Genomic DNA, 26,005 nt, shown 5'->3' with positions numbered 1-26,005 from the left:
CCATTGCAGATTCATTAAAAGCCAAAGATATCTTAGAGATTTAATCTTTTCGGCTATAAATGCTTTGTGAAAAAATTTGACGTATTACTAATGAACGTGCAATAACACGCAGAATAAATGACTGTATCAAGAGACCAGCACTACACGTAGGCAGTTGTTTTCTCATGCCAAATACTAGAAGCAGAACCACATACTGCATCTACAACAAAATTATTCCATAGCAACCCTTAATCTATAGTAGTAACATTTTTAAATTTAGATAAGGTAATGCCAGATTTCATGACAAACAAGGTGTGCTCAATCTAAATCACTACAGCTTTAAAAAACCTTTTAACACCTAGCATTTGGTAAATGTTATACGTTAAGATTAGGAGTCTGGTGTCCTGCAACTTTCTTAAGTGTCCAAAGTCCAACACACCTCAAACAAAGGACTTAATCACCTCCTGATGCACTCAATTTCTACAGAGTCCTGCTAATGACCTAAATATGTGATTCGGGTGTGGTGACAGAGAGACACATCTAAAAGTTGCAGGATACCGGCCCTTGAGGAATGGAGTTTGACACCTGTGGTTTATCCAACTGTTCCACAGAGCTTAAAGGAAATACAGCACACACAAAAAACAGCAATGATTGGTCTTGGACCATCAATCCCAAGCAGGTCCCAGGAGAACACAGCATTGTAACAAGCAGTACATTGTTACTCACTATAGCAGTCAGAGGTCATTCTGATGAAGCTGAACAGTAAGCTTTACATCGACCTGACAAAATTATCTCAACAAAACTCAGATGTAAAATTTTATTTTCACCAACTCTTTAGCAGAAGTAGTTTACTTTGGACACTAATGTTAGAAATGACAGCAGTGTTAATTTGTTCTGCAGCTCAATGTTCCTATTTTCAATGAAATAGGTCAAAGGCCACTGAAAACCTATGAGTTCCCCTTTGTTTATATTTCAAATTTGAATAAAATGTTGTCCCTAATTTGTGTAAAATGCCTTACACTTTTATTATGCCAAATCTGATCCAAGATAACAAATTAACTTCTAGAAACTTACATGGTTGATGCTGTGCCGCTGTGGTCTAATCCACTAGTGTAATCATATCTCAGTCGGTGAGGCGGCAGTTTCCAGAGGTAACACGGGATGCTTGTCAGCGACACGCTGCGAGGGCAAGGAAACCACAACACATAGAGAGGCAGGTAGGTGTCACACCTACAAGAGAAGGACACATGAGTATGTGCAAGAGGTCTAAGACAAGATATGTCCAACTGGGCAATGTTCAGTTAATCAATAGAGGAGGTGGTGACAATGTACTTTATCAAAACTTAAGGGAGTTATGAAAGCAGAATAACAGCACAATAAAGTTAACAGCTGACTGAAACTTCCGATCAATTGTGTTAAAAAATTTAATCTAATCAGTTTGTCAATGAAAAACACAACAGTGATTAAACTGTGCAGCTAAAACAGCAGAGCTCCAACCTCCAGATTTCTGATTATGCTACTGGATGTCCTTTCCCAGTTATTTTATTTGCCATTACAAGTTGTTGTTTTGAATTTTGTCCAATAACAGCATTCAGTGAACATACTAAAATTGATCAGAAATTACTTAGATCAAATCAATTTCCACCAAAAATAGGAAGAAAAAAAAAATATGCGTTTCATTTAATAATTGAACTATAATCTTTTCCTTTTCTGTTTAGAGTAAGCATGGGATGGTTGCTACACCGCTGTTCTAAAACGTTATGGTGTCGAAACCATTAAAATCTTCCTTCATATTGCTCATACTGTTTTCTAAGAAAATGCCAGACAAAGTTCCAGAGGGACCCGAGTTTGGACCAGTGGTGCTCCCCACTTGGACCTTCCTTCGCTGGTAAGGCGCCCTCCAGGCCCAGTCAGTCTCATTTCTCTTGTTGGCAAGAAAGCCATCCAGCAAATACCGTTCAACAATGATATACGTCATAGACAGTATTACATCTTTAACAATGCATATTTTAGCTGCAGTAGCAAGTGAATAATTGTTGTTTTTTGCTTTTAAAAGCAATCAGATCCACTCAATGCATACATACCTCATTCATACCAAAGCCTGGTTTCAAGATAATACACTGCTGAAATTATTGTAGCAAATTGTGAAAATAGAAATTATGAAAAATAATCAACCGATTTCTTGTGATTTGGGTTCACATGTTTTTAAACAGATTTCATTGTAAACTGTGGGACGTCAATGATTCCAAAATGTCTGCTTTTTAAGCTAAATTTAATTTGACATTTCTTAATGTTGCACATGATCTTGGTATCACTTGAAAGTTTTTTTAATCCCTTTTTTCCTAACGTGTCTTCTAAAACATAAGACTAGTTGTTTGTAAAATAATCTACTCAATACACACTGACTTTGTCAATGGGAGACAACAAAGCTATCTTGCAAAACACGATCTAGTCAGACCACGCACCTTTCGACGGTCTTTTAATTGTGAAATAATTTCTAATTCATATAGCGTTTCATTTCAAAATGCTACTTGCAAAAGGTGAGATGTTAGGATAAAGGTATTATGAAGAAGACCGTAAAATCCACACTCTTCTATAATATTTGATTTAGCCTCCATCACATTTTGTCGTTCCTTGTCTCAAACCAATACCCAGCTTGCTAGCAAGCCTTTTCCTTACTAACCTTCCATCTCAGTGGATCGCCATGTTCACTGTGATCAAGTGACAGCTGAGCACGTAAACAGCCTTTCAGAATACGACTCCGACCACTCTGGTAGTATTCTCGAAACCCCGTACGTCGCGCTTCGGAGGAGTTTCTGCGCCATAGTGCATCATCTACGCAGCCGTTGGGACGTAACTTGTGTCACGAATACGGCCTACGGGGCTACAAACAAACAGCCAGGCAGCTAACTGGCTAGCCTTCCAGCGACCTGCCGCTAACATGTACACTGACAGCACCGAGTGACAACTGTCACGTAAGTCACCTCAACAAAAGTATCCAAATGAGGAAGATACAACCTAGAATATGCATGAGAACACGTATCTGCACACATATAAGGGGTAGAATAATGTATATCTCGTGTAGCCGAACCGGTGCAAGGCCTGCGAGGACAGATCATGCTCCGCTTGCTGAAGCGCTCAGTGACAGCGCAGGAAATAAGGGCTGCGAAGAGTATTTTAAACACGTTAGCAGATCCCCGCGGCTGTACGCTTTCGTTAGATATGGCACTGTCATCCACAGGGAACCATTAAAGTCTATTTTTACCTTGTTCAGTCGCTTGTCAGCGCTCGTAGACCTTCCTCGCCCCAAATCCAGAACAAACAGTCCCCTTCGACGTCGATGACGCCAGACGTAAAGGGGGCGGGCCGAATGCGTGTCAGACGAAATGTCACCCGCTCCTCCCACGGGTGCGATCACGCAACACCTCGTAATAGTTCCTTCCAGAAACCAGGCGACAAAACTGAACACAAAAACAGCCTCAGCAATAAATGACCAGCTACAAATACAAAAAATCCCGGAAAGGAATTCGCAGGGACAAACACAAAACGTGAATAAAGACAGGAAACAAATAATATAATATAATAATATATGTTTATTTAACTCAATAGAGTTATTTCAATAGAATAATTTATGATTATATGTTACTATTCTTGAAGATATTTTGAATAATGCTGGTGGATACTTCATTTGGAAACAAAGTTTGGGTTAAGGTGAATGATGGGCCACTCGCTAAAGTGTTCAGCTTTTCCACATTTTGTCACATTACAACCCCTAACTTAAATGACTTTTATTGGGAATTTATGTGACAGACCTAATTAAACTAGTCCCTAGTTGTAACGTGGGAGAAAAGTGATACTTGATTTTTGGATTTTTAAAAGAAATAAGATGAAATATGCAGTGCATTTGTCTTCATCTACTCTAAACCAATACTGTATGTAACCACGTTTTGCTGCAAGTCTTTGGGGGAAGTGTCCCTACTTATTTTGCAAATAAATACTGGAATTTCTTTCCATTCTTCATTGCAAAATAGCCCAAATGGAGTCAGATTAAGATGGAGAGCATCTTTAATCTTTCTCAGTTGAATTTAGGTCCTGACTTTGACTGGTCCCTTCTAACAAATATATTTTTCATCTTAACCATTGGCTGTACAGTGCTTTGAATCGTGTTTAATTAGGTGACATCTGAAGGTATATAGTTGCTCTGGATTTTATTTAGGAGTATCAGATTAAAAGGGCTTCTACCATGATTGACAGCAGCAAACAAGCAACAAACTGCTAATCATAATGAAAATTCCAACACACACACACAAAAAAAACCCCCAAATACAATAGAAAAACACTCCAGTCACATGAAACAGAGAAGCCAAAACATACTAAACAAATGCAAGAAAAACTGCTGCAAATTACAAAAAGAAAATCTGCAAACTCCCTCCACAAAAGTGAAGTAAACCAGACCACTAGGGGGAGCTTTTCTTTGCATTTGTTTTTAAGGTTGTTTGCATCCTTTTTCGTTTGCGTTTATGTTCATTTACGTTTGCAGCGCATTTAGCAGTTTGCACCCGTCAACCACCGCATAATACACATGCACACCCTTCCACGATTATGTGACTTCTGCTGATCAATCACATTAAATCCAAATTAAGTACTTTAATGGCTGTATAGAAATGGGAGAGTAGCGTTAGCTGTTTGTAAAGACCTGTTTAGTAAAAAAAAAAAAACAAGTTCATTATTCACCGAACTTCTGGAAAATTACAGACCAGCTGAAAGGTTAGTAAAACAACCCGAACATTATCTGAAACATGAAAAGAAATAGTGCTTTGTTTTGAACAAGTTTATTTCTTCACTGAAACAAATTGTCACATTTATTCTATTGTGAATGTCCACCATTTTCACTGCAAGATTAAAAAGCTCACATTGCTGTAAAACTTCATTTGTTTGCAATCACTGTCAATTAGGTCAATTCTGGGTCACCATGTAAACTAGAAAAAAAAAAAAAACAACCAAAAATGTTTTAACTTTACAATACTGATATTCTAAAAGAAATGATAAACATTTCACAAAAAGGTTAAAAGCTTGAAATTCTCAGAAATACAATTTGCCTTTGAGGTTTAAATAAAAATAAATCCAAACTCTTGTCTCATTGAGAATGAAGACAGAACAAGCATTAATTAGAATTAAGACTCAACACAGCAAGGCTACCTGTTTGTCCCCAAAAAACTGTTTTATAAACATCTCTTCAACATACTGGTAAGCAATCATGCATAAGAGTTACTTATAGGAACATCCTTTTCGTTTCCCGGTATTAACAGGAGTAAACAGTACCTGAAGTGTAAAACCTATTCCTAATGCAAAAAAAAAAAAAAAAAAAAAAAAAAAAAAGACAGTCTCAAAAAAAAAAAAAAAAAAACTAACAGCAGAGGTATGTACAGCTAATCTAACTGGATTGATTTACCAGTGGAAGTGGTCACCAACTGGTCCAGAAACATATTCACATTAAGAGCTCAGAGAAAGGATGCAAAACTCATTCTTGACATTCCTATGCTTCTTCCTGTTCACCATGGATTCCCTCGTCTCCTTCATCGTGCACTACATATCCCTCATCATCCTCTTCCTCCTCCTCTCCTTCTCCAACCTCAAAACCTTCTTCTCCATGATTTTCCTGCTCTCCGTCTTCCTGGTTATCTTGCTGCTGCTCCTCCTCCTCCTGCTGCTCCCCCTCCTCCTCCTGCTGCTCCTCCTCCTCCTCCTCCTCCTCCTGCTGCTCCTCCTCCATCTTTTCCTCTCCTTCCTCCCCTACAACTGCAGCAGCTGCTGGTTCTCCTCCCTCAGCCACTTCAGCAGCCACAGACCCATCTTTGACTTCTGTATTTTCTGGCTGGCATTCTGCCGTCTCCCCGGTCAACTCCAACTCTGATACGTCCATTGCCATGGAGTCCTCTGGGTCGTGGTCATCTTGGTTCCCAGTGAATGGGTTTTCACCCTGGCAATGAAAGGATATTTGAAAGCTTATTTATCAAGGAAGTGATTAGTTGAGATATTAATATGAGCAACTACAAATTAACCACCTAGTTACAAATCTGCTTTAACATTACTGTTGGGACCCCAGCCATGGGTTACATCATTAAAAGGCCAGTAAGAACTTTTCTGGAACTATCAAACTAATTGCATTAACCTACTCTACACATCCCAGGAAGATGACGAGTCAGAGCTGGAATCTCTGACCCAAGAGCAAGCTTCCCCCTCCGCTTGACCCCTTTCTGGCTGCGGACAGCGGCTAATGGAGGGACCGGAGCACGCATCAGCTGGAAGCCTTGAAACTCAAGGGCGAGTAACGCTTCTCCTTTAAAGAATCCCTGGATCCAAAAGTGACTACGATAAAGCTGATTGTATGCAACAAAGTAATGATTTTGCTGTTCGTGTATCCAGCATTCATTCATAAAAGAGTGTAATAAGACAAGCGTGGCTTGACTTTTCTTCTGAGGCCTCCAGAAGCAGCCCCAGCCCTAATCGAAGTGGATTTGCCCTACAACCTGGAAAAGAAGGCCGGAGACCACACCATCACACGCCTTCCTGCGTGCATGTTCAGGTAGCGAGAGCTACCCCACTGAAGTCGCGCAATGTGCCTTTGTCACTTTCAGTTCGGCCGGACCGGCTAAAAAGCCGACCCCTTACAGCTACTGAGATTAGCTGCAACACTAGTCCCTTTTAGTCCACACGTGGATGACCGGATCTCCCTCATCTTGTCACCCGGAAACCTTTTCCTCAGGACGGTTCACGTTAGAGGTAGTGTTTGGGCAGAGAAGATTAGTTTAGATTGAAATAATCTAAATAATGTTTGTTTAATGATGGTTTTTCTTGTGTTGAGAAACTCAGTTAAGTCCTAGCAGACTAGTTGCTCAGCTAATGATGTGTTGTGTTTTTAAAGTTAAGACAAATTATTAAGGGTGGTTTTTAAACACAGATCAGCCACAATGCACCGTCAACGCTTATGCATTTTGACCCTTTTATTGATGGTATTTTAAAGATACGTTTGATTTAATATGGATGAAAACAAGCTATAAACTTATTTTCTTAACTTCAACAGCTAAGCCCGCAGGCTTTGAAAACACCAAGTTAAGAATCGTGTATCCACAAAGGTTGTTGGTTTCCATTCTTGAAAAATAATATTTCCCTAAATATTATTGTAATAAATAAAAGGCAGCTAATTAAACACCGATGATAATTAGTCATCCAAAAGGTTGGTTTTATTCAGCAAATCATTCTTTATTTTTAATAAAATATTTTAATGTTTTATCTGATCTTGCATTGTGAATGGTGGTTTGAAGGTATACCAATTATTGCCTAAGTTAGTTCCAAAACTAACTTAACTTTATTTCCAGATTCCTCAAGATAATCCTTGTTTCTCAAACATAAATAATGTTGACTGGTAATGTTGCATCATTTTATTGACCATGGTTTTTAACCATCTTTGATTTACTTGTTCATATTGTTTATAGCTGGACTTCCTTATTCTTTCATTCTGCTTGGTAGTTTGGTTGGATTGTCCTAGGATAGTAGTGAGTTTGTTGATTGAAATATGTTTGACTTTGAGTTGACTTATTTTTGTTAATACATTTTTGTATTTTAAAAAATTGCGTGAATTTATTCCCCGTGTGTGCAGAGCTGCACAGTAACGTCAGAACTTGGCTCAGCCCTTTCACTATTGTCCTAATACCGCCACCTTATTGGGCTGGTATTCACAGGACAACACTTAACAGACCGAATTATTATTTAGCAAAATATTATGAAATATCTTCATAATAATCACAACAATTACAAATAAGGCCTTTTAAGCTTGTGTGATTTATTGTATGTGCAAAACAGTTTTTTGTAATTCAAATATTATAAATTTAAGATTATTAATCACCCTACAGTGTATAAAAAACTGTATGGAGTCTCATTTTCTGCCACGTAAAACATGTACAGCTCCATCCAAATCAATTTTCCTTTCATAAAATAAATTTTAAAAAGTGAAACTTTTATAGACTAATTACTAACAGTGATATAATTAAAGTACTTAGTTCTGCTAATTTCTGGACTTATTGCTGACTGCTAAAGAAAATTCAAAATTCAGATGGTCAGAAAATATTACCAGAGAAAATATGACTACTCTGCTTGTGGAGAGTGACTGTGCGCTTGATATTTCAAATCAGCAGGTGCAACCCCCGTATTGAAAACTGTTTTTACTGGTCTTGCGTAATCTTCCACTTTCCTGAGACACTTAATATTTTAGGTCTCATCAACTGTAAACAAGAATCACTAAAATTAACAGAAATAAGCTCTTGAAATATCAGTCTGTAATAAATCAATGGGCTTCACTTCTTGAATCGAGCTACTAAAATAAAGAACCTTTTCAATGACATTCTAATTTATTCATATGCATCTGTACCAACAATGCGCTTACAAAAAGAAAATGCATACCTTCAGGTAGCTCTCCAGCTTCTTGCCAATGAGTTTGTGATTAAGGATGCTACGTGCAACTGACAAACTGCCACGCTTAGACTGCTCCATCATACCCTTGAAGGAAAAGTAATAGTTCCAGGTTTAACACAGAGTGCAACAAAAACATTATTAAAGCAAAGAGATTAAATTCTCTACAAAAACGTGCAAGTAATGCTTAATTCATTTGGGCTTTTTAGCAAAAAAAAATAAAAAATGAGGAACTTTACCACAATCAAATAAATTCTGTAATTTTCATTACCCTGTTAGAGACTACAAAGGAGAAATTTGTGTCAATCTTATCTATAAAAGAATGAGATCTTCCTCATTGACCATGACAGGACTAAGCAGGAAGAACCCAATAATATAAAGAATGCTGCAGAATGGATTAAATTGCAGTTCAAACAATCGGGTGTGTAATGTTTGTCAGTTTGTTATACTTCCAGAGGTCTTGTTCTTTCACACACAGACTAGTAAATTCAGTTAAACACTAGTGATTATGGGTACCTTCCGGTTGTAGTTATGGTCAGGAGACTTGATGTGCTTCTGAATCAGGTGGGGCTGCATGGGAATAAAAAGGTCACAGGCTCCACAGTGAGCCGCTTCCACCTTCCTCATGAAGTGCTCCATTCCAAGTTCTGCACAATACAAGAGAAAATAATCAGCACAAACAGTTGATATGTCTTGATCTAGGTGCACAAACAACTGGAAGCAGGTAGTTACCCCGTGTGAGATCCTGCTCTCTGTATATCTGGCAGATGGTGGCGCTGTGGTTTTCCAACTGGCCGACCCTCTCTGCAGTCTTCTTGAATTTGTTTTGCATGTACTCCTATAACAATTGTAAAAGAAAAAAAATAAATAAATAAATAAATATGATTTTTGTAACTCTATGATCATGACTGACTAATGCACTCTCACTATATAAAGAAAGTCTTCAGGAATGAGGACATGAAAGATTACAGTCAGCATTTATTTTAAAGTGAACACAGAATTCCTACACATTATTTTTTTTTTAAATGTCCTACTTATCAAACTCATTTTTTATAATCATCTGGACATTTGAATACAAGGTTCAGGTAAATGGGCCGACCCAAGATGGGCTGAAGGCTAAAAGAAGCAGAAAAACAACTTTTTAAAGAGTGTGTGTGTTCTTCTATCAAGTCTAATGCAATAATAGGTTTTTACTCTACATGAACCAAGTGTATTTGTAAACTGCAAACCAACTTCATGACAATGCATGGTCACCTGTAAGAAGTCTGTGGTAGGCTTGGACAGTTGGCTGGAAAGGAACTTGAAGTGGTCCTTGTGAAAACGACTTTCCAGATGAGCATCCATTTCTTCCTTGTAGAACGAACGGAACTTGCAAACAGAACATGCAAACATCAACCTAAGACAACAAAAAGAGGAACAAACAGCGAGACAAAGATTAAAACATCTCAAACTTACTGGAATCAGAACCAGTTTTTTCAGGGAATGGCAAAAAGAAACAAAATATATAACAGTCATGTAAACTTCCACCTAGAAAATGACAAAATAGCATAGTTCCAATCAATTGTATCAATTTTTTAATTCAGCAAAGGCATTACATTTTGCTAACAGGATTAGTTTAAGAAACAAGATACATTTATATGAAGACCACACCTGTCCATAAAACCCCGTCTCTTCCTCGCTTTTTGCTGCTTCTCCTGTCCTTGGGTCGGAGTTGGTTTCAGTGCAGGTTTTTTCTTCTCCTCCTGTTTGGGTGTAGCTGCAACAGTTAGAAGAATCAGCTCAGGTACACTTCACAAATGCAGATTATAACAAATTCATAATAGCCAGTGTTAGAAATTACCAGTCTTCCCTTCTTCAGACAAAGTTGTCTCCTGTATTACAAAAAAAAAACCAAACACACTGATAAGTTCATTTGTGTGGCAAACTGTCATTCCTATCAAAGATCAGACCTTCAGCCAAATGCTTTTTGCTCAAGTATTTAAAATGTGTCTAAATGGTATAATAAAATATTTGATTAACCAAATACCTGAATAAACGACAATTAAATGACTGACTCGTTTTGGGAAAACTTTCCCTACTCACCCCAGTAGCTGTCTCTGGGTTGTCGTCAGCACCCTCTGTTTTCAGTTCTTCTGTTTAAATAAAAAAAATAAAGCAAACATCAGACCCAAGAAAGTCAAATTTAGCTTACTACTCCTCTCCCAAATATCTGAGGTGGTACCTTGGGTCGCCTCAGTCCCTTCGCTCTCCGTCTTGTTCATCTTTGACTCCGGCTCATCAGCTCCACTTTGAGTTTGCTTCCTCTTTTTTTGACCGTCACGCTGAGGCTTCACTTGTTGCTGTGAAGCCAAATGACAAAAAAAAACAAAACAAAAAAATAGATCAATACACATTTCCAGACTTAAACCCACACTGCATATCTGCTTTCACAATCATTGAGTTGCACAGAGAAAACGGGTCAAGGCATGCGAATTACATTTGCCTTTCTGAATCCCAAATTTCTTTAGGCATGGGCCGGTGTCTGGTTGCAATGAATAACGAGGTTTAAGCTGCCACTGATCCCCTACTGTACACTTCCTACTGCTTAAACACCTGTTAGTGCCAGAGAACGAGACAGAATCAAGTTTTTTTCTGGATGTATGGAACGAAGTAACAGTAGCACTTGCCTTACAATTTACTGAGCAGAATTGCAAACTATTGCAATAATCTGCACAATAAACCTGCTTACTTGAAAAGTGCAATCAATTTTAGTGGGTGTTCACTCTATTATAATTTATATACAAGTCTCCCACTACTGTGTACATACGTAAATCAATCATCTATGAGAGACTTGTAATTTATTCCACTAATTGCAAATGAAGTACAACTAAGTACATGAAAGAGATTTTAAATGATGACTTTTAACATGTTCACAAATGCTTGTTAAAATATGATTTTATCCAATTGTGGTTTTTTAACCCAAGATTATACAATGAAAATCTCACACTTATTTGTGTCAAAATTCTATATTTTTCCAGATTTTCAAAATAGTTGTGTGTTTAAGCCAATTTTAATGTGCAAATAAAAAAGGAGGACAGAATGGTTCAATGAAGGATGGACTAGACAGACAGACACATAGGACTGATGGATGGTTTGATAAAACACAAACAGTTCAAATAATAATTATAAATTAATGTAGGGAAGGACAGAGAGGGACAAATAAATGGACAGATGAAAGCAACTTTCAGATAATGGAATGAGAAATAAAGTTTGGAATATACAATTCCTTCAGACCTGAGAAATATTAAAATCCAAGTCCAACATTCCCCAGACTTTACAGGAACATGTCTCATACCGGCCCATGCCTACTCAGGAGGCCATAACTCCCTATTTTACCCAGAAGCTTCATGAATGCCCCCTTTTTCTTCAGGTTTTATATAAATCAGCACTGGTTGACTCAAATTCAAGACAATAATTTCAGTGTGATTATAGTGCAATTCACCCACAATTTAAACAAGATGGGAAAAAAGATTTAGCTAGTGAACAGTACTTTGTGAACTTATTTTAAAAACTGAAATGCACTATTTAACAAATTTGTGGCAGGTTTCTTTAAAATATTAAAACACATAATCGTGAACAGAAATTGCAGTGGAAAAAATAATAAACCTGTAGCTAATTAGAAAGCATTAAGCAGTCAGGACTAATTTGTTATCACTGCAAATGGAGCACTTCATTAGACCACTTTAATCAAAGGTAGATGGAATCAGAAGTGCAAAGAATTTGACAAATTTGTGTTTTATTTCACAAACTGTTGTAGTTGGGAAGTACCGTGCATTAGCACTTTGGCCTAACTTTCCATTTAAGAATAAAAGAACGAGGGAATCAGAAAGGGCTCAACATTTGCCCAGGTTCTCAGGTTGGCTGGAGGTACTTACTTTGATAAGGGGTCTCTTGCGGCCTCGCTGGCGACCACCTCGTGGCCCCCCTCCAAAATGCCTCCCAGGAAAGTCTTGAGGCCCTGAAGCAGAACCCTGGAAACCACCACTCTCAGGGTACATGCGGTTGGACAGGAGGGATGGGAGCTTGCCTCTACCACCTCCTGGAGAATGGCCACGGTGGGAATGGCCACCGCCACCACTTCCCCGCATACCTCCACTTAATGAAGTGGGGTCAGACCTGCGGCCTCCAAACCCTCCTCCAGGTCCTCGAGCCCCAGCGCTTCCACCCCTTCTGGGGGAATGTCGGCCAGCTCCAACCCATCCTCCACCTCCAGAACCTCCTCCCTGTCCACTGGCGAAGGAATCTCTCATATTTTGTCGCATTTTTGCAACTCCATAGGAAGAGGAGGGGCTGTCAAAGCCTCCTCCTCCCCCAAGCCCAATTCCCCCTCCGTAGCCAGAGCCTCCTCGCTGACTCATCAGCATGTTGTCCCCACGGCCATCCCCAAAACCATAGCTACCGCCGCCAGATCTGTAGAGATCTCGGGAGGAGGAGAGCCCGGAGGAGCGTGAGTCGAATGACTCGTACTCGTCAAACCTGCAGGAAGGAGGGAGGAAGAGGGTTGGTAGAAGAGCAGAGAGCAAGAGAGGCAGGGAAGGCAGCCAGGGTTGGATTTCTCCACCTGCTTTTTCTTCTGCTCCATCATCTTGCTTTCTCAAAGTGTCCTGTCACATCCAGATTTATGCAAAAACCACAAACCACATTAGATCAAAAGGTGATGATCCAAAACAAATAATAGTCAACTTGTGGTCATCCTTTTACAATATTCTCTTTTTATTTACAGAGACTCTTGCAGATTAAAGAAATGCAATTTAGTTTAGGTTTTTGTCTTGTTAAAAGGATAGGCTGGGAGAGCTTAACCAGACAAGAACAGAGCCCAGCTAAACCAGCAACGTCTTGAGACAGGTGCAAGTACTAAAAGATCCTGAGATGTGACCTGATTATACAGAACACCAAAGAAATGGGATGATATAAAAATGACAACTGTTCCAACAGTGGTGTTTTTCTTATTCATAAATAATGTCTTAATAATCACTACAGCTTCTTAAAGCAGTACCAACCCACCACCTGGAAACTTGGCAACCTAAAGCCAGAACAGAGGTTAGGTCACATGGAGGACGAGGGAAACGGAGTTTGCAAACACAAACATGTAGAAGAAGGCCTGGCTTCAGATGAAAGGATGGATTTAAAAAAAATTTCTTTTACGAATTGAAAGAAGTTATTTAATATCCACTTTGACAAAAGGCAATGCCTTTACACAACAAGCGCTTTAAATGGTTTTCTTTTAAATCAATAAGACCAAAGCCATCCAAAAAAAAAAACACGGGAAGCAAACAGTTTCCTCAGGTGAGAAGTTTAAAGGTAGCCTTAGGAGATTACAGTATCCACGCTTTATAGCAATTAAACTTACACAACTTCACAAAACCTCTTTGTGATCCTCAGCAAGAGAACGCTGAGGAACCTCACCATTCTGAAACAAACTAGATGTCTACGTTCCGAGAATAAATACACAGTTATATTTTACCTTCATCTAAATAAAGTTACTGTAAAATTCCAATTCATAAAATAAAAGCCTTTAAAAGTTTAAACTGTCAGTGGCGCTAGAAAAATGAAAATGGAATAATTTGTAATATGTACAGGCCAAATACTGCTACATGAATATTGCTAGACACAAGGCAAAACTTACAAGTGCAGCTCAATACATTGGAATATAAATGAGTTGAACTCTAAGTAAGAACTCTAGGTATAACACTGTTATACAGAGTCATCTCAGCAAAATTTAATTAGTCTATGTGTAAGCACTAATAGTTCATGGAGGTTGTTACTGTAGCTTCTGCACTTTTTTCTACCACACAACGTTTAGTGTTTTTGAGACAGTTCTCTGTAGAATCACCATTTTGTGGCTGATCCTCTTTGTGGATAATGTCAATGGCTGTCTGTTGGACAACTATTGAATCAGTGGTCTTGATTCGCTATGATTGTAAAGGTCATAACAGTATTTCTGTATTAAAATAATTTTATCAGTCTTCTATAATAAGCAGATTTTCTGAAAACTGAATTTCTTTTAATATAAAAAAAAATCAAGAGAAACAAACACTTATGACTTTAAGTTTAACTGAATTGGGAATTTAAATGACCATTTACAATACTTTCTAGTTTATTGAGATGCACTTGTAGGTAGATGTTCTTACCTTTAACCTTTCAAATGCCGTACATTACAATATACACACTAGTGTTTAACCTAAAATAAATAAAAGACTACTGGGAAATATTTTGCATTTGCTGACATGTTTGACAGAAAAAACTGCCTGATGAAATGGAGCAGAAAAAGAAAACAATATTACCTGTCACCTCGAGGCCCCCTAAACCCCCCTTCTAACTGAGTGAGCATGTCCAGGCGTTGGTTAATCTTAGCAATGACCGCATCTGCATGTGGTACAGAGGATGAGAGCATTGATCCTCCTGACAGCCCTCGTTTCATATGGCCACCTCCGCCGTATCCCCCAAGCCCAGAGTCTTTATAACCACCTCCATACATGTCAAAGCCATCAGAACCTTCAAAAGTAAAAAGAAACAAAAACAATCACAACCCCTACTCCATTTTCCCTTAATATGAAAGATTTGACCTTATATTTGTTTTACTTCACAACAACACATTACCATTCTTTTACTTTTGACTCTTTGTAGAAAATATAAATCTTGTAGTGCAGGTTTCATTTAATAATTTCCTCACCTCTGCTTCCTGAGCTTCCACCTCCCCAACTGGAATAACCTGCAGAAAATGCGAAAGTATGAGGAAACTAACCAATAAAATACACACACATATATATGTTTATACTGATTAACAAAATATAATTGCACACATATAACTAAAATATGCAAATTTACTATAACGGTCATGAAATATTCGTGATGAAGACAAAGCTCTATACCTGCTTTCAATGAACGAGTAATTTGGCCTGACGATACATTTAAAAATCCCTTGCAGTTGCATTCAGGCGGCCATTTTATCATCCCGCCTTTTAACGTCGGCCTTTTACATACTGGGTCCAGTACTAAATAATAAAAATCAATAAACTTCACACAGCACTACGATATTATCCATAGCGAGAGAAAAAAAGAGACGAAAAAACCCAAAGTAGAACCATGATGGCGCAGTTGACCACAACGGCGCAGATGCTAGCCAAAAAGGCCTACACCACAGCTAGCAACATCTTATTTTTGGATTAAATTTGTCCAATTAGTTATGGACAAAACATGATCAATTACCGACCGTTAGCTATGTTTAATTTATGTGTTTAAAGCTACAGCTAGCGGGCCCCGCTGTCGTTGTAACTGGGAAGCTAAAACTGTGCATAACCGCAGCTAACACAGCTAGCATTCTGTAGAGGCTCTTTTTTCGATAGTTAGACAGTGACTAAATTTTTTCAACATCCTAAGTACTACAAATGTTGTGCACATTTACCAGAACCGTAACCTCTGTTGTCCATTGTAGTTTTTGTCCACCGCTTAGAAAGCGCCGTCGAAACCAGCAACCCAACGTGAGAAGGTCGATACCGCTGCGCCAATAAAGCGACCGGATGAAACCAGCTAGCCGGGGCGGCTGCTGTATGCAGAACAGGCTGTGCTTCCAACCACGTGACCAACTAGGCCTTGCACGTAAACATGTACGTAAAACCAATCAATCCGTTTTCTAATCTGTAATCTAAGAAAATATACACTCATCAGCCACTTCATTAGGCACACCTTCCTGGTACCAAGGTGCCATATTTTCACCCAATTGTTGAAAACAGAGATTTTTGTTTATATTCACGTGATAGTTGGTGCACATCTGTAACGGGGTTTTATTTTAACATTGCTATTGATGTGAAGTTTGTCAAAATTGGTTTATTTATTCTTCAAATTCATTTTATTTAATCAACAATTTATTTTTTTCCTGACTTTTATTGCTATATACATTTTTTATGTTACTCTTGTCAGTTGGTGGTTACCATAGCAACCAGTAACAGTCAGCTCTTCCCCTTTTTCTGTTGCTGTCTGTTACTGTGGGGCAGAAGCTGCTGGAGCTGCAAACCACCAACTTGTTTATTTGTCTCTTGTTAGAATAAATACAGAGAACCAGAATGTGTCCGTCGTGAAGTCAACCTGCTGGATCAGAACGAACAAGATGGGTTACACATCCACCATGCAAATTCTCTGTTTCATTACATCCCAATAGTGCACGGTTGAGCTGAGATCTGGTGAGTATGAAGGTCCTTGGAGCACACTGAGCTGTGTCATTTTCAAGAAACCAGCCTGAGATATTTTGAGCTTGGCAACATGGTGCATTATTCAGTTGGAAGTGGCCATCAGAAGATGGGTACATTGTGTTATGGTGGGCAAGTTCTTTACGCCAATTTCTGGCCCTACCATCTCGACGTTGCAGCTGAAATCAAGACACATTAAACCAGGTAGCGATTTTCCAATCGGTTTTGTCCAGATTTGGTGAGCCTATGTGAAGCCTCAGTTTTCTGTTATTTATCTTCTTCTGCAATTATAGTGCACTGTGTTGTGACTTCAGATATGGTACTCTACATAACTTTGTTGTAACAAGCAATGGAACAGGTTTGCCATTAAACAATCAAGACAAAAAAAAAAAAAATTGTAGTTCTTGGCACAGACATTCAGACAAGAAACTCTGAGGGAAACTTCAAACACAGGCAATGAATCTTTCAGATCAGGTCAAAAAAACTCAACATCATATCTGAGTCAAACTAAATACTCACAAACCACATTAAAAACACATTTTATCATCTAAAGAACATTGCCAGGGTGGGATCATTTCTCTACCGGTCCAACGCAGAGACCTTTAGTTCACGCTTTTATAACTTGTGAAATAGATTATTTAAATGTTATGCTTTCTAGTCTTCTTGAAATAACTACAGCTCCACTATAGGTGCTTCAGAATTGAGCTGCAAGAATGCTGAAGAGGACCAGAAAGTGAGCTCACATGACACTAATTTTAGGTAATCTGTATTGGCTGCCTGTCCATTTTTTAAAGCTGCTTACTATAGCTCTTGCATTTTATAAATGTAAACTCATATAGTGACATATATATCGCTGGAATTCATTGATTTGGTGGTGTGACCCAATACTTTTGTAAATGTAGTGTATGTTTTAGTAATACTCTACCACAATCAAATAGGGACATCTACTACTGCTTAAAACATTGCAGTGCATGCTGTGAAGCATCATGCAAGCTTTCTTTAGGCAGTGATGTTAATTAGTGACTGATAATAGCTTATTTGGGTTTAAGTCTACTTATGGTCCATCTATCTTGATGAAAGTGATGATTTTTGATGGAGCTGCTGGTTCAAAGAACATTCCCTTTATAGTTGCTCCTTCTTGCTGTAGTTTGTAGAGCTACCAACAGAAAGCAATGGCTGCATCTTAACAGAGCACTTATGTGCTATCTAATGTGAATGCAAGATAAAAAGACAAGTGATATTTTGATATCTTTATTCAGAACCTTTCATTTAACAATCAATTTTTGTGAGGGTAAAAACCATTAATTCTGGTGTGATGTAGTCTTGGTGGTTTTGAACTTTGCTCCAAAAAATATGGAGACATTTGATGGGTTGTTAGAAATATTTTAAGAAGTTGCCAAAATCGAGAGAAATGTTTAACAAAGAAACATTAATCTTTGTTTATACGACATAATAAACATTTATAGTAATATGCCACTATGTTAAGCAAGGTAGGAAGCATAACATATAAATCAGCAATTGTACATAAATTGACTGTAAGTGAAACATTTGTTGATGTCAAACAAGATAAATACTTTGAAACAATATGATTAAGCACAAGGATGTGGTTTAAGATTATAATAAATTTTTTTTAGACCCTTTTCACTTTTAATGTTACGTATAGTTATCCTCATAGCATAATTGCTTGAGTCAAAGTTGAATGTTTATGGAAAACATGAAAAAATACAGTTTTCTGCAAGCACATGTTTTTGTTATTGATATTGTAACAGTTAACTAAAATATGCCTTAGGTAATTGTGCTATGAGGCAAACGATATGCATGTCCTGTTTAATTTACATGAAAAACAAGAAAATATTGCATGGAAAAGTTTAAAAATAAAAGAGGTGTAAGTGTGCACATCCTTAAAATTTTGAACCAATACATGCTTACTGAGTTCACACTTGACATCAAGTATATCAAATCAGATTAACCTAAAATGAAGCTCAGCTGTGCTAATAGGACATTTCTGACATTTGCTTATTTGCATACTTTAGATGAAGCCATGGTTTACAGAGAGATTAAAATTAATCTAACTGTACCAAGGTATCAGTCAGGAGAAGGCTACAAAAATCCACTATGCTACAGTAAAGACAGCCAGCAATACCTTGGACAATCTGTGACAAAAACTGGACTTTTTTATTATTGATAAAGCCGCAAGAAAGAAACTGGTCAGGGGAAGCTAGTAAGAGCCTGAAGGAGTTGCAGCAGTTTCCAACAAGTTCTGGTTCTATTTTAGAGGTGACAATAATAAGAAAACCTGCAGCCTTGCTACAGCCTTATAAAATATTGGGGAAGAATATGTCATGGTGTGAAGGAACCAAACTGGATGTTTTTGATCAAAAGTTTGTTTGGCACAGAAACACCACTGAGTGTCATCAAAGAAACACAATGCCTAGTGTGAAACAGGGCAGTGGCAGTAACATGCTATGGGGTTAATGTTTTTCAGATGGAACTAGGGTGTTTTGCAAGGTAAAATAAATTATGAACAGTACCAAATGCCAGTCAGTTTTGACCCAAAACTTTCAAATGAAGATGAAGAGTAACAACAATATAAAAAATGGCTTCACCAGAAGAAATTGTACGTTTTGGTTCAGCCTAGACAATCTAGAACTAAATCTGACTTCTGTGGGGTCACCGGAAAAGGGCTTTGGAGAACACATATCCTCACTGTCCGATAGAGTTGGATTTGGACTTTGCAAGCTAGAATAGGAATATAGGAATACAGGTCCTTCTCAAAATATTAGCATATTGTGATAAAGTTAATTATTTTCAACAATGTAATGATGAAAATTTAACATTCATATATTTTAGATTCATTGCACACTAACTGAAATATTTCAGGTTTGTTATTGTCTAATACAGATGATTACAGCTCATGAAAACCCCAAATTCCTATCTCACAAAATTAGCATATTTCATCCGACCAATAAAAGAAAAGTGTTTTTAATACAAAAAACGTCAACCTTCAAATAATCATGTACAGTTATGCACTCAATACTTGGTCGGGAATCCTTTTACAGAAATGACTGCTTCAATGCGGCGTGGCATGGAGGCAATCAGCCTGTGGCACTGCTGAGGTCTTATGGAGGCCCAGGATGCTTCGATTGCAGCCTTTAGCTCATCCAGAGTGTTGGGTCTTGAGTCTCTCAACGTTCTCTTCACAATATCCCACAGATTCTCTATGGGGTTCAGGTCAGGAGAGTTGGCAGGCCAATTGAGCACAGTGATACCATGGTCAGTAAACCATTTACCAGTGGTTTTGGCACTGTGAGCAGGTGCCAGGTCGTGCTGAAAAATGAAATCTTCATCTCCATAAAGCTTTTCAGCAGATGGAAGCATGAAGTGCTCCAAAATCTCCTGATAGCTAGCTGCATTGACCCTGCCCTTGATAAAACACAGTGGACCAACACCAGCAGCTGACACGGCACCCCAGACCATCACTGACTGTGGGTACTTGACACTGGACTTCTGGCATTTTGGCATTTCCTTCTCCCCAGTCTTCCTCCAGACTCTGGCACCTTGATTTCCAAATGACATGCAGAATTTGCTTTCATCTGAAAAAAGTACTTTGGACCACTGAGCAACAGTCCAGTGCTGCTTCTCTGTAGCCCAGGTCAGGCGCTTTTGCCGCTGTTTCTGGTTCAAAAGTGGCTTGACCTGGGGAATGCGGCACCTGTAGCCCATTTCCTGCACACGCCTGTGCACGGTGGCTCTGGATGTTTCTACTCCAGACTCAGTCCACTGCTTCCGCAGGTCCCCCAAGGTCTGGAATCGGCCCTTCTCCACAATCTTCCTCAGGGTCCGGTCACCTCTTCTCGTTTTGCAGCGTTTTCTGCCACACTTTTTCCTTCCCACAGACTTCCCACTGAGGTGCCTTGATACAGCACTCTGGGAACAGCCTATTCGTTCAGAAATTTCTTTCTGTGTCTTACCCTCTTGCATGAGGGTGTCAATAGTGGCCTTCTGGACAGCAGTCAGGTCGGCAGTCTTACCCATGATTGGGGTTTTGAGTGATGAACCAGGCTGGGAGTTTTAAAGGCCTCAGGAATCTTTTGCAGGTGTTTAGAGTTAACTCGTTGATTCAGATGATTAGGTTCATAGCTCGTTTAGAGACCCTTTTAATGATATGCTAATTTTGTGAGATAGGAATTTTGGGTTTTTATGAGCTGTATGCCAAAATCCTCCGTATTAAGACAATAAAAGACCTGAAATATTTCAGTTAGTGTGCAATGAATCTAAAATATATGAATGTTAAATTTTCATCATGACATTATGGAAAATAATGAACTTTATCACAATATGCTAATATTTTGAGAAGGACCTGTATATGAATATATCACTAAGCTAAGATGTGAGATGCTGACATACATCTGCCAAAGAAGACTGAATGCTGAAACTGATTCAAAAGTTGCTTTAAATAAATATTTTTAAGGGTGGGCACACTTTCTCAATCAGGCTGTTGATTTGTTCATCAAGAGGCAGAAAATATTTAAAAAACTTAAAGAGATGGACTGAGATGTACAGGTCACCAGTCCATCTCAGTTCAAAAGTCTCAAAAGTTTAGAATTTTAACAAATGTGTATTTAATAAATATTACAGAGAATCGACATATGAAATGTGATATGACTTTCATTACTTTTGTGGTAACATAGAGCAGTTTGCATCTTATTTGACAAAAGGGTTATCATTAGCTTTTCTATCTCATGATTTCATCTGCCAATGTGTGCAAATAAGGAACTTACATCCAACCAGCAGGAAGAGATATCAACAGAAAAGGCCTCTAATTTATCTTTCAGATCTAAGGTTTTTAGTCATATCCTGCATTCTGTCTTTAATATTATTTGCTGGGTTCAGGTCATTTACTGCAGCCTACAGTCAAGTCATTACACGGTGTCCAGTTGCTGTTCTTGTTCTCCTTCAGCATACGGATTTCTGGCCAATGGGGGGATTCTCTCATCATGTGCAGTCTCCTAAAAGCAAAAGAAAATACTTGACTGAAAAAAAGACATGAAAAAGTCATTTAAATTTTTTTAATTTGTAATCACCTCATCAGTTTTTGATTTGTCACTCTGCTATGCTGTGGGAGTCACAATTGTTCTTTTTCCCGATTAATAAAAATAAAAAGTTAACAGGGTTAAAAACATGGTCAATCAGAATGACAAGAAGATATTTGATACATGATAAAAAATAATTTCCATTTTTTTTTACCTCAGGATCAGGTATAGTTTACATCCAAAAAGAGAGAACAACAACAAAAAGGCCAGTCTTGTTATATTCATTACTGCCACGAATTTCTCTTCTATGGAAAGATAAATACAAAATGCTTGATTACAGTGTGACACTTCATTTTATAGATTTATCATTTTATAGAATATACTTGGACACAGCAATCCAATCTGGTCCTTGAATTGCAGTCATGCTTACTTTTGACAGTGAGAGCCTCCAGGGGTGAACTGATATTCTGGTGGGTTCTGACTGCACAGGAGTAGTTTCCTGCATGCAGAGTTCTGACTGGGTTTAGAACAACATGCTTGTTCTGGGTCTCACTCAGGCTCAGCAGCTGTCCATTAAAGAACCATATGTAGGTCGTGGTTTCTGTCAGAGGACAACTGGTACTGCAGGTCAGTGTGACTCTCTGACCGTCTGTCACCACATCAGAGGGAGTCATGGTCACTTTCAGACCTGAAGCATGTTGGGGGATGGAGGATTAATCAGAATGTTCTAACGCAAAAGCATATGCTTGTTTTTTTGTCCTTTAACATTGCAATTACTGTATCATATAATTTAATCTTTAGTGTCTTTGTCATAAGATGGGTTTTTGATGGACCAATATGCACTCACCCTCAACCGATGATCCACATAGCCCTGTCTTTCAGTGTTTAACCCTTTCTCTCTCCTAGACATGGAAATTGACTGAGCTTTTACTGTAACTAATTATATGTGCTCTCTTTCAGACTCTAACCTTGAAAACTGGCTCAGAGTTGATCTGTTCTTTCTTTCTAGGTGAAACGACTAAAGGAGCTACATCCATTAACATTTACTTTTCCTTCCCATAGAAAGGACTCCTGGATCAGTGCTTCTTTGTTCTCTTTGTGTCTCTGCTCTGTTCTCTCAAACCCCCAGTCGGTCGTGGCAGATGGCCGCTCACACTGAGCCTGGTTCTGCTGGAGGTTTCTTCCTGTTAAAAGGGAGTTTTTCCTCTCCACTGTCGCTACATGCATGCTCAGTATGAGGGATTGCTGCAAAGTCAACGCCAGTGACTGTCCACTGTCTCTACATGCTCATCCGGGAGGAGTGAATGCTGCAAGTCACTGACTGGATGCAATCTGCTGGGTTTCCTTAGATAGAAAAACTTTTTATCCAATTTGAATAAATAACTGAATCTGACTGCACTGTTCAATGATTAGGATTAATTGGATTGTATGTACCTGACTGTTGTGAAGTGCCTTGAGACAACATGTGTTGTGAATTGGCGCTATATAAATAAAACTGAATTGAATTGAATTTGATGTCACAGACTAAACTAACAGGTAATCAAGACTCTGTACAAAGCGTTTCAAAGATTTGGTGTGTAATGTAAGGTACTACCTGTGACCACCAGGATCACTTCCAGCAAGTCAGGCTGTTGATATTCATACTTATAGAGACGGAACATGTATTCTCCTGAGTCATTCTTCCTCAGGTTGTTAATTCTCAGCGTATGTTGGTTTTCATCAACTCTGTAGTGCTCCACACGACCTTTAGCTTCAATCGTGGTGACATCCGCCTCCTTCATGTTTCTCTTTAGTTTATGCCATGATTCAGAAGTAGTGTCTGAAAAATTTGGTTTTGAGTATTTGCTGGAAATGTTTACAGAAGATCCTTCCAGCATGCAGAACCTCCTGCTGACATAATTAATATTCCTACAGGGGGGGCGTTTGCCTAAAAAAAAATCTTAAAATGCTTAGTGAAAACTGATTTCAGCCTAGAAAGCACCTGGGCAGAAATGCAATGAAAAAGTTATATAATACTTACAGATATCATCAGACTGCAGATATTCATTGTTTTTAACAGCACAGGAGATGTAAGCAAAATGTTTAAAGACTGTAATATGCTGGTTTGTGCAGTTCATGAACAGCTTTCTGTTCCAGTACCACCTAAAGGCGGTATGAGAGTCAGACGCAGGGCAGCTGGTGTTACAGGTCAGTGTTGTAAAGTCCTTCTCAGAGATCATTTCAACCCGTACTTCTGTCAGAAGAGCACAACCAAACATGTCATGAGGCTATGTCTTACATTTTTGAATGGATAGTGTGTTTCTATGTGGAAACATCACCTCTGGGATACGTGATGGAGCAGGGCTGATCTGCTGATTTCAGCTCCTTGGGACACACTTCAGCTTTTGGATATGTCACACCAAAGCAGTCTGGATTGATGAAAGCTGTACAGAAATGAACCCCTTATCATTTTCCAAATGTAGTTTGATACGTTTAAGTGATATTTTTTTTTTTTTCAATGTTAATGCTAAATTTCAAGTTTTGTGATGTCTCTCACCCACTGAGGCCTCAGGAGCTCTGAGGTCCTCGTAGCCTTTGATAGCACAGGAGTATCTGACTGCCTGATCACTGCTGACCAGCTCTTGGTACCAGGGGGACCAGTCCTCATAGAGGAACTTTCTGTTCTTGTACCAGATGAAGGCCGCAGGGCTTTCAGTCAGAGGACAGCTGGTTGTGCACATCAGAGTTACTTTCTGTCCCTCTGTGGCAGGAAACACCTTTACTTGCAAGTCTAAAATGACAGTATGTACCATGCTGTGAAAAAAGCTTTTCTTCAGATCATCAAACAAATTTTAATTGCCTACTTTATTTATTTATAAAGTATGACTACAACTGCAACAAAGTGCTGCACATGTAAAATCAAGATTTAACATCAAAGACATCCATCCATCCATAGGCAGTCATTGCGAGAGAGGTGAGGAACACCTCGGACAGGTCACCAGTCCATTACAGAGCATTACAGAGCCACACAGAACAAACAGCCATACATGCACACAATCACAGCTAAGTGCAATTTAGAAAGGCCAAGTAACCTAACAGTCATGTTTTTGGACTATGGGAGAAAGCCGGAGCTCCCGAAGAGAACCAAGCATTTACGGGAAGAACATGCAAGTTCCATGCAGAAGGACCACACACCGCGATTTCAATCCAGGACCTTCTTGCTGCATAGCAATGGTATTAAAAACTGTGCAGCCGCCCCAAACAAAGACAACCTCACTAAATACAAAAGGTAATTTTCAAATGATGATTTCAATTTCATTCAACAGTCATTCAAACCAAATTGGCTGTATGCGAATGAGCAAGTGTCCTCTAAACCCAATAACTGGTTAATGCTTAGTGGCAAATGGGCCTTCCGAATGGATCCCAGCATAGCACCAAACTATTTCAAGTATAAATGTCAGTCCAAAAGAACATTTGTCAGCAGAGCCAGGAGCCCCACAAGCCCTACTCAGATCCAAAGATGGGACAAAATTCCATCAAACTGTTGTGAGAAGCTTGTGGAAAGATGCCCATATGCTGTATGCAAACTTATGAATCTGAAGAAAGTTTTAAAAGTTCTCAAAAAATTAACACATTGTTTTGAAAGAGAATTGTTTAAGAGAGTAAATAATTTTGGTAGTCGTAACCGACCCAAAACAGGAACTGTTTAGTCTAAATTCATGTCTGTCACCAGTGGGAAAAGTAGTTCTGTCTTTTTATACAATTTATGTAAACATCTTGTTGCAACTGTAGCCATATCAATATAATTCAAAGTAGCCTTTCAATGTGGTTCTACAGTATATTAAAAGACAAAGGCCCCATCTGTACCTGCAACGTGTAGCTTTGTTCGGTCCTCCCAGCACAGTTCAGGTCTGCTGCTGGATTCTTGGCAGCAGTAAGAATAATTATCACTGTGTTTTACATCTCTGATGGTTAGAGTACCATCTTCAGTTATTTTGTAGGTGACATTTCCGTTTGCAGAAAGCTCTTTCAGATCAAACATGGTATTGCTTCTCTTGACGGTGTACCAGCTCTTGGAGGCAGATGAATTTTCAGCAGAGCAGGTCAGATTAACAGAAGAACCTTTTAGGATACAGATGCTTCTTTCTTTTCCCAGAGCCACTTTAACAGATGCACATTAATAATTGATGTTAACTAAGACAACAGTCTTTATATCCATTTATTATACAACATATAAACTCTTTCTCAGACCTGAGATGCACAGGACGAAGCCCAGAAACATCCATTCAGCTTTTAAAAACAGCATGGCCACTGCATTCC

General features: G+C 38.7%; 3 protein-coding genes across 5 annotated transcripts in view; all 3 read right to left on the bottom strand.

Moving 5' to 3' along the window:
• LOC124868454 (bromodomain-containing protein 4-like) overlaps window positions 1-3,391 on the bottom strand; it is a 30,162-nt gene extending 26,771 nt beyond the window's left edge. For all 3 annotated transcript variants that reach the window (XM_047365763.1, XM_047365765.1, XM_047365766.1), the window contains exons 1-2: window positions 3,245-3,391; window positions 1,054-1,209 (exon numbers count right to left, since the gene is read on the bottom strand). The gene's annotated coding sequence lies outside the window, so the exon portion shown is untranslated. The remainder of the gene's footprint in view (window positions 1-1,053; window positions 1,210-3,244) is intronic.
• Window positions 3,392-4,795: 1,404 nt separating this feature from the next.
• Window positions 4,796-16,040, bottom strand: akap8l (A kinase (PRKA) anchor protein 8-like). Its single transcript, XM_047365600.1, has 13 exons — window positions 15,893-16,040; window positions 15,161-15,199; window positions 14,772-14,982; window positions 12,363-12,963; window positions 10,670-10,787; window positions 10,531-10,580; window positions 10,289-10,319; window positions 10,099-10,204; window positions 9,703-9,844; window positions 9,181-9,286; window positions 8,965-9,095; window positions 8,440-8,535; window positions 4,796-5,959 (listed from the first exon to the last, which is right to left on the bottom strand). The coding sequence occupies exons 1-13, from the start codon at window positions 15,915-15,917 to the stop codon at window positions 5,516-5,518; spliced, it is 2,100 nt and encodes a 699-aa protein (XP_047221556.1). The 5' UTR covers window positions 15,918-16,040; the 3' UTR covers window positions 4,796-5,515.
• A 5,068-nt stretch (window positions 16,041-21,108) lies between these two features.
• LOC124868863 lies at window positions 21,109-26,005 on the bottom strand. Its single transcript, XM_047366489.1, has 9 exons — window positions 25,937-26,005; window positions 25,553-25,846; window positions 24,243-24,476; window positions 24,025-24,129; window positions 23,301-23,939; window positions 22,137-22,394; window positions 21,921-22,011; window positions 21,758-21,809; window positions 21,109-21,682 (listed from the first exon to the last, which is right to left on the bottom strand). Exons 1-5 carry the CDS (start codon window positions 25,989-25,991, stop codon window positions 23,677-23,679), a joined length of 951 nt encoding a protein of 316 aa, XP_047222445.1. The 5' UTR covers window positions 25,992-26,005; the 3' UTR covers window positions 21,109-21,682; window positions 21,758-21,809; window positions 21,921-22,011; window positions 22,137-22,394; window positions 23,301-23,676.

This window comes from Girardinichthys multiradiatus, chromosome 5 (genome assembly GCF_021462225.1).
Source record: "Girardinichthys multiradiatus isolate DD_20200921_A chromosome 5, DD_fGirMul_XY1, whole genome shotgun sequence".
NCBI classification, from domain to species: Eukaryota; Metazoa; Chordata; class Actinopteri; order Cyprinodontiformes; family Goodeidae; genus Girardinichthys; species Girardinichthys multiradiatus.
This window is presented reverse-complemented; position numbering and strand designations above follow the sequence as displayed.